Source organism: Olea europaea, unplaced genomic scaffold (assembly GCF_002742605.1).
Source record: "Olea europaea var. sylvestris unplaced genomic scaffold, O_europaea_v1 scaffold2050, whole genome shotgun sequence".
NCBI lineage: Eukaryota > Viridiplantae > Streptophyta > Magnoliopsida > Lamiales > Oleaceae > Olea > Olea europaea.
The window spans coordinates 80,505-89,797 of NW_019238410.1; the positions used below are offsets into that span (position 1 = coordinate 80,505).

General features: G+C 36.1%; 1 protein-coding gene across 1 annotated transcript in view; it reads left to right on the top strand.

Moving 5' to 3' along the window:
* The first annotated feature begins 1,288 nt into the window (after window positions 1-1,288).
* Window positions 1,289-9,293, top strand: part of LOC111379881 (probable serine/threonine-protein kinase clkA) — a 12,837-nt gene continuing 4,832 nt past the window's right edge. Inside the window, exons 1-3 of the mRNA XM_023003322.1 lie at window positions 1,289-1,907; window positions 2,217-2,946; window positions 3,069-3,348. Of these exons, the coding sequence (XP_022859090.1) occupies window positions 1,616-1,907; window positions 2,217-2,946; window positions 3,069-3,348 (1,302 nt within the window). The 5' untranslated portion in view covers window positions 1,289-1,615. The remainder of the gene's footprint in view (window positions 1,908-2,216; window positions 2,947-3,068; window positions 3,349-9,293) is intronic.

A 9,293-nucleotide genomic window follows, 5' to 3' on the forward strand; every position in this document is an offset into this window, starting at 1 on the left:
AGACAATTTAAATTTTCATTTATCCATAAATAATTTTAAGCAAATAATAAATTACAACTAATGTAAAAATAAATACAACTAATATAGAGTGATTCACTAGCAATGTGATAGCGATGTTCAAAGCCATTTTTCAACGCCAACTACTATATATTTTCAAATTAATCATAAATAATACGGAGGTTGCATATTTAGTATTTAAGCAGCATGATTAGGACCAACCTCAAACTATAATAATTCTTAGATTGAATTTTATAATTAGATTTGGACACCCAAAATGGGAATGGGACAAGGCAAAGGATGGACTATCCTTTAAATGCTTAAATATAATTAACAAGCAACTACAAGAGTAAACCCACAACTTAATACGTGCATTATTGCATATGTTAATCACAATAACCACTACATAGAGTACCAATTCTCTTTTGTCATGATTGATTAAGGATTTTCGTTATTACAATTGAGATCTACGTTTCTAGAATTAATTCGAGATTCCAGTCAATAAACACTATTTATCCTGATATTACTTTAATAATCTTTTAATAACGAGTAATGTTATTCATAATGAAAACTATCAATAGTCTTTCTATGTGACATACATGCTTCATTATTTGATATATGAGACAATAAAAAACTATCACATTAATGTATCAGATAACAAAACGATACATGTATGTCACATAGAATGATTACCGATGGTTTTCGATATGAATAGTATCACTCTTTACAAAAAAGATTGATTAACATATTCAAACTATGCTGAATCAAAGTTTAAATTAACGGTGATGAAAGGAGAAATGTAGGAGGTGACAATTGATTTGATTTTATTTTTTTTCGAAAAAAAATGAGGCGAGGGCGAGAAATGCAATTAAATTCTTTTTTAAACGTAATTAGATCCCAAAAAATGAAAAAAAAAAAATAAAAAAAAATCAATCCAAACAACACCGTCAGTCCGAACTTTGCTTCAAGAACCATTTATAAGATAAATGGACTATCGTATTCAACCCGCGTGGGATCAAGTATACCTGGTTGAGGAGTAATGACGTCCCAACCCCAACCCACGCCACCCACCCCCACCAAACGAAAGAGAATTTTTGATTAATGATGATGGAGAAAATTCGAATACAGACAAATGGTCCACAGAACGTGGTAACGACTCCTTAATCTCCCATCCCCATTGAAAATTGGAAAAATACTATAATACCCAATAAAATAAATTTAGGACAAAAACAACCTATATATCGTCGAAATCTTTCAATTAGGCCCACCAAAAACCAATTCCGCTCGACTTTTCAAAGTTGGTAAGATATCCGTCTCTCATGCCCGTTGGCTTGTGTTTTACAGCAGAAAGTGGAAAATCACCCGCTCTCTCTCTTCTTTCACTTTCATGTAGTCCCAAGCTTCTCTCTCTGTGTTTTTTTTCTTCTGTGTATATGTATATAGGCGTATATACAAACAACTGACATGCAAAACCCTACTGCTGGAAATCAATCAATTCATACTTTTGACTCTGCTGGACACTGCACTCCAAAACCCATGAATTCACAATTACGTCACTTTTTGTTATTCCCTTTTCTTCTCTCTTGAATTTTATTTTATTTTTTTATTGTTTTACTATATGGAAGCTCCGGGCGTTGAATTTGACGCCGTGTTGGAATTCTTGAGAAAAAATGGGTTGTCAGAGTCAGAATCTGCTCTCATGGAGGATATCATGGAGAAATCTCAACTTGGTGCTTTTGATTTTGAGAAGTTTTTGTTCCCTATGGTACCGCCGCCTCCGGTGATAAAACTTCCGGCCAATCGGCGGCGGCCGCTAGCGGTTGCCTCAGTTGATGAAGGTGGAAGTACAGGTTCTTCTGATGAGGAGTTTGTGAGTTTGGGTTCTTCTACTACTGAATTATGTTCTTCTGGTAATATTACTTTTTCTCTCTTTTTTTTGTTCTTCGCATATTTTTTTTATAAATTATTCAATCCCTTTTCCCCTTTTTCTTAATACGGGATTTGGCAGTTTTGTGCATAATATCACTGTTTGGTTATGGGTTGAATTATTATTTGTGTGCATGTATATGTGGCAATTTAAATGTTTGGCCAATTATGTAAATTTTGAAATTGAAGTGTACCCAATTTGATGATGAATTATCCTAGTTTTTCACTATTTGAGTACCAGAACTGAATTATTCATAGTTTTATTTCGGTCTTTCATTTATTTATATTTTCAGATTTTACGAATCCTTACGGCATTCATACAACTACCAGACCGACTTCTCAAGCTTCATCTGATAGGTTGTCTCAGTTTGGTACTGCACGAGATTATCCCGATTTTGACATGCAAAATGATCTATTCTGGTACAAGGAAAATGATGAAGACTATGCTATGCCACCCCTCTTTGTGGGCCGAGATTCTGATGGTGATCCAAGTGAGGATAAGTATATCACGACTGTCCAGATTGAAAAGCCCTTTGCAGATCAAGTCGATTACAGTTTTATTTCGGAAGAATACACTAATTATTCCGAAAAGGGTTTGCCTTTAATGTCAGTTGAAAATGTGAAAGATGAAGCTTATAAAGATCATTATGACTTGAACTATGACTTTCGACTTGAACAAAGTGATGAGAAACATGGAGAACATTGCAAGCATCTAAAAGTTGTGGATGCAAATGATGTTCAGTTTAGGCATTCAAGGGGGCAACCTGTTGACAGTCAAAATGACTTCACCAAAAGAAAATCTACATATGATTGGGTCGGAGGTTTCAATACGAAAGATAACATTCCAAATGAACATGACAACTTTGAAATAAAAAATGATGAAGTGATTGCTGGAGAGCCTTGTGAATCTGAAGCTGCAGCGGATGAAGAGGGCGGTCTAATATCTGATGAGCTTCTGATGTACGACAACACGGAAGAAGATTATGAAATATTCGACCTAAGAATTATACACAGAAAAAACAGGTTTGTAAGCCCATCCATCACCCATCATTCCTTCTTTTATGTAGAATTTGAGCTTGTTACTTATTTTTTTCAATTGTTTTGTGGAAAAAAGTTGTATTGATTTATTAAGCCATTTAACACAGGACAGGATTTGAAGAGAATAAGGATCTACCTATTGTTCTGAATAGTGTCATAGCGGGTAGATATTATGTTACGGAGTATCTAGGATCTGCAGCTTTCAGCAAAGTGGTTCAGGCTCATGATCTTCACTTGGGGATGGATGTTTGCTTGAAGATTATAAAAAATGACAAAGACTTTTTTGATCAAAGCTTAGATGAAATCAAACTTCTAAAGTTTGTAAACAAGCATGATCCGGCAGATGAACACCATATTTTACGTCTTTATGATTATTTCTATCATCAGGTACGCATAAGAGAAAGTTGGGAAGAATTTTTAATAGATCTATAATGCCTTGTATTAACCAAAGATCCTTCCCAACCCCATCACCCTATCATAGTTCTGTATGAAAGATGGCGTTGTAAAATTGTCATTATGCTCTGTCATTAAGAGGAATAAAAATTTAAATACAAGGAGAAAGACAACCGCTTTAAAATGCACCTAACATTAGTCTGCTAATTTTTCATTGCAGTCTATCTGGTTGGTTACAGAGAACTAATTGAACTACTCTCTCTTGGCTTTCTCATTTTTCCCTTCATTTGTTGGTGGAGAGTGGGTGGGGATTTAATTAAACACAGTGCAAAACATTGAGATAGACCACTAACCTCTCATGTTCTTACAAATTTGACTAGTTACCACTGTTACTGGTACTTGGAGAGTCTAATATGCATGCTGGGAGTAAGAGAGGCAGTGATAAATTTTAAGTGCTAAAATGGGATAAAGGCACACTTTCTTTTATTAAATCAATACCAGTACATGAAGCTTAGTAACAATCACTCTCAAACTTGATCAGAACACACACTCTCAAAACTGACCAGAACACACTCAAAAATTATCAGATACAGGACACAAAGTGAGGTAGCTCCCCTATTTATAGAACTCTATAGGCAATAGGATTGGAGAAAAGCAGCAGCATCGTAGACCAATAAAATCTGAACAAATCAACAACTCATCTTCAAACAAATGAATTATATAGCCAACCAATAAGACGTGAAGGACAAATCGTGCTAGGTAATCAATAGAATTCTTGTGCTGCTTTCTTTGAGTAGAAGAAAATCTTGCATCTTGGAGTTCTTCAATAGGAAGGAAGTGGTCAAAGTTTGCATCTGGAACACCTCACACTTAAGAAACCATATCATTGGCTAATGTATGTTGTTAGGCTTTAGGAAATTTCTGGGAAATTATGGCAAAGACTTGCTGATTTTAAACACTCCCCCTTGGCACGTACTTCTTTGATTTATTTGTCATACCAAGTCGGTCATAAAATTCTACAAACTTAAGAGGAATTTAGACTTTTATTGAACATGTGTGCTACTTGGTCTTTAGTCATGATTGGCTTCACTTCTATTTCTTCACTTAGCACCTTCTCTCTGAGGAAATGATAATAAACTTCTATATGCTTAGTTCTTGAGTTAAATACCGGATTCTGTTATTTGTATAGCTGAAAGATTCTCACAATGAAGTTTTATTGGGTAGTCTATTTTCTGGTGAAATCCTTTATCGACTACATTAACCATGTGCTTTCTTAAGCCGCCATTGCCGTGCTCTGTATTCAACTTCAATAGTTGAGAGTGATATTATAGGTTGTTATTACTACACCAAGAAATTGGTCTTGACCTAAGATGGAAAACATAGCATGCTGTTGATCGTCCTATGTCATGGTCTCCAGCACAATCCGCATCATAGTATCCAACTATTTTAACTGCTCCCCCTTTCTTGTATAACCATCTAAAATTAATGGTTCCCTTCACATATTTCAATATACACCTAGTAGCTTCTAGATGAGGCTTCTTTGGATTTTGTATAAATCGACTTGGCACTCCAATAGCGAATGAAATATCTGGTCTCGTTAGTGTCAAGTAAATTAGGCTTCCTAAAAATTGACGATACATAGTAGTATCCTTCAAATTTTTGCCTTCATATGAACATAGCTTAGCATTCGGTTCCATGGGGATAGAGATAGGTTTGCAGTCAAACATTTCAAACTTTTTTAGATCTTTGGTGTACCCCTGTTGACATAATAATAATCCTTCTCGTGTTTGTTCTAGCTCGATCCCAAGAAAATGTTTCTGTTCTCCAAGTTCTTTCATTTGAAATCGAACCGATAAATTTTCTTGTACCAATTTGATATCATCTTAATTGACTCTAGTGATTATCAAGTCATCCACATAAACTAGTACTATTGCTAGTTTACCTTCACAAGCCTTCACAAATTGACTTGAATCTGAAGATGCGATTGTGTGCCCTCCTTGGACTACGAAATCAGCTATCTTTTAATCCATATAGAACTTTTCAACTTGCAAACATACTCTTTCTGAGCTTTATCCTCAAAACCTTGCACCCCATATATTTCTCGATCTAGCTATCCGTGAAGGAAAGCATTCTTGACATCCATCTACAATAACTTCTAAGCTTTACTTGCTGCTAGTGCTAGTAAAACTCTGACCGTGGTAATTTTAGCTACAAGATTGAATGTCTCATCAAGTCCATATTGTTGAGAATATCCTCGAGCCGCCAGCCGCGCTTTGTATCTCTGTATAGAACCATCTGGTTGAGTCTTCAACTTGTAAACCCACTGATGAGAAATGGGTTTGACATCCTTAAGCTTTGTAACTAATTCCCCAGTTTGGTTTTCTTTCAAAGCAGACATTTCTTCTTTTATTGCTTTTCTCCAATTCATGCTTTTGGATTCTTATTCGTATGTGGTTGGCTTTATGATGCTATTTCTTCAATGACGGCTGCATTAGCATACTTGGTATTTGGTTTTTTGTTGTCCACTAGACCTCCTGATATGTGGTGATGAACTATTTTCCTCACCCTCTCCACTTAATTTCTAAGCATAGTAGTGTCCCACGGGCTTTCACCTTTTTCTGGAGCTTCTGCTACGTGTGGCTCTTGTTCTCTTCCATCAACTGTAGACATCTCTTTATCTAAGCTTTTGAAATCCTTATGTATGCTCTCCGCTGGCTCCATCAATCTTTCCTTCATTTCATTGGAATTTGGAAGTGCAATTGCTTCATTTGACCACCAAGATGAAGCTTCATCGAATACTACATTTCTTGATACATAGCAACAATTAGTGCTAGGATCACATCACCGTTAGCCTTTTTCTATTATCATCGTAACCAATAAAAATGCATCTAATCGCCTTTTTATCGAACTTGCTTCGAAGGCGATCAGGCACGAATATATAGCACACATACCCAAACACTTTAAAGTAGCTTATTGTGGGTTTGATACTCCACAGTTTTTCAAAGGGTGAGATGATCCCAACTATAGTGGTAGCCTATTGATCACGTAAGTTGTAATTTTCATGCATTCAGCCCAAAACTTGCTTGGAATATACTTGGTATGACAAATAAAATCAAAGACGTAGGTGCTGAGGAGTGTTTAAAATCAGCACGTCTTTGCCATAATTTCCCATAAATTTCCTAAAGCCTGGCAACAAATGTTAGCCAATGATATGTTTTCTTAATTGTGAAGTGTTCCAGCCATAAACTTTGCTGCTTCCTTCTTATCGAAGAACTTCAAGTAGCTAGATTTTCTTCTCCTCGAAGAAAGCTGCACAAGAATTCTATTGGTTGCCTAGCATGACTTATCTTTCACTTCTTATTGGCTGGTCGTATAATTCATTGGTTGAAGATGTGTTGTTGATTTGTTTAGTTTTTATTGGTTTATGATGCTGTTACTTGTCTCCAATCTTATCGCCTATAGATTTCATATATAGGTGAGCTGCCTCATTTGAAGTCACAGAGTTTCCTTGGGTACCTTCTCTTCACTCAACAAACTTTTGCATAGTGTCCTTTACGACCACAATAATAACATGCGACACCAAAACGATTGTGCTATCTTGAGTAATGATCATCTTTTTTGTTGGGTGTTCTGAGCTCTCCCTGACTGGTAGTGCAACCTTCTGGGTCTTTCCTTGGTTTTCTTCATCTTTATTAATTGATGTTTGCTGTAGGATTTTATAGAACAAAGAGGAAGAGAAAAACAGATTTCTTGCTATATAAAATTCATCGAATAAAAGCACCAGTACAGCTATTTAAAGTGTAATACAAGAGATTTTCAGCCATACCATTAGCCAACAACTCCTACCAACTACAGCCTTACCTAGTGGCTAAATAACCATACATTGATAGACTTTATAATCACAAAAAAATAGACATAACATTGGTTAATTTTAATACACACAAAGACATTACAAAATGTGACAAAATGACAAACCAAAGTCAATACTCCCCCTTGACATTTTTGCTGGAAACACCAAGACATCTCCTTAATGTTTCAAACCTCCCTTTGGATAAGGATTTAGTAAATATAACTGCATATTGAACTTCTCCATTGCAGTGCATCAGCTTTATTTCATCATTTTCTTGTGCTTCCCTAATTGAATGATATCTTATCTTAATATGCTTTGTTCTCTCATGAAACACAGGATTTTTGACCATTGCTACTGCTGATTGGTTTCACAATAAATGATAGTTGAATCACCTTGTTTATGCTTAAGATCTTCCAGCATTTTCCTCAGCCACAGTGCTTGATTTGTTGCTTCTGCTGCTGCTATATACTCTGCTTCTGCTGTTGATTGAGCAATAGTTTTTTGCTTCATTGAATTCCAGCACACAATGCTTGATCCCAGATAAAATACATACCCAAAGGCGCTCTTCATATCATCAAAAGATCCGGCCAAATCACTATCGGTATAACCTCTTAAAATCAGATTTTCTGTCTTCTTAAACCAGATTCCCAATTCTGCAGTCCCTTTGATGTACCTCAGTACTCTTTTTGCTGCCCGAAGATGTAAATTCGTTGGCTCTTGTCTGAATCTGGAGAGGAGATTTGTAGCATACATGATATCTGATCTTGTTATGGTTAGATACATTAAACATCCTACCAAACTTCTGTACATCTTTTCATCAATTCTTATGCTTCCATCTTCTTTCAACAATTTCAGATTTTGAACCAGTGGAGTGCTAACTGGTTTGCAATTCTCCATGCAAAACTTCTTCAAGATCTCATTGGCATATCTCTGTTGACAAACGAAAATGCCTTCTTTTGATTGATTTACTTCCATTCCTAGAAAGTACATCATTTCTCCTAGATCTGTCATCTCAAATGCCTTCATCATTTCATCTTTCACTTTGTCGATTAAAGCCAGATTACTACCAGTTACTAGTAGGTCATCAACATACGAAGAAATGATGATTGTTTCTTCTTCCACTTGCTTCATATAAAGTGTTTGCTCATTAACACTTTTGGCAAAACCAAGGCAACTCAAATGCTCATCTATTCTGCTGTACCAGGCTCTTGGAGCCTGCTTCAAGCCATATAATGTCTTCTTTAATAGATACACCTTTTCCTCCTTTCCAGAAACTAGAAAGCCATCAGGTTGGTTAATATGAATTTCTTAATTTAAGTAGCCGTTTAAGAAAGCTGACTTTACATCAAGTTGATGAATTTTCCAGCCACTTTGAGCAGCTATTGCAAACAACAATCTGATAGTTTCATATCTGGCCACTGGAGCAAAAGTATCTGTGTAATCTATACCATATTGTTGTGCATACCCCTTTACAACCAACCTGACTTTGAACTTGTTGTGCCATCATGATCCACCTTGGTTTTGAACACCCATTTAACACCAATAACATGTTTATCCGCTGGCCTGTCAACCAGCTCCCAGGTTTTATTCTTTTCGATCATCATCAGTTCTTCTTTCATTGCAGTCAACCACTCTTGTGAATTTACTGCATCAGCAAAATTTGTTGGTTCCAGAATTGCTAAATTACATCTTACATACACATCAACTAAGGGTCTGGTTCTTAGCACTCGATTTTCTGAATCAGATACACTATCATCCTCCACTTCATTAGGTTCTATTTCATCTTCATTTGTACCAGTCTCTTCCACTTCAGGAGGTGTTCTTTGAACTTGTGGCTGAACAAGAACTCTAGACTCCCAATCCCATGAGGATTTCTCATCAACCTTGATGTCTCTACTGGAATACACCTTGTTTGTTTGTGGATTGTATACTTTATAACCTTTAGCATTTCCACAGTACCCCACCAAGACACTAATCTCTGCCTTTTGACTCAGTTTATCTCTTTTAGGATCTAGAATGTGAGAATAACAAATGCTTCCAAACACCTTCAAGTGAGCAACATCAGGCTTGATTCCATACCAAGCTTCAT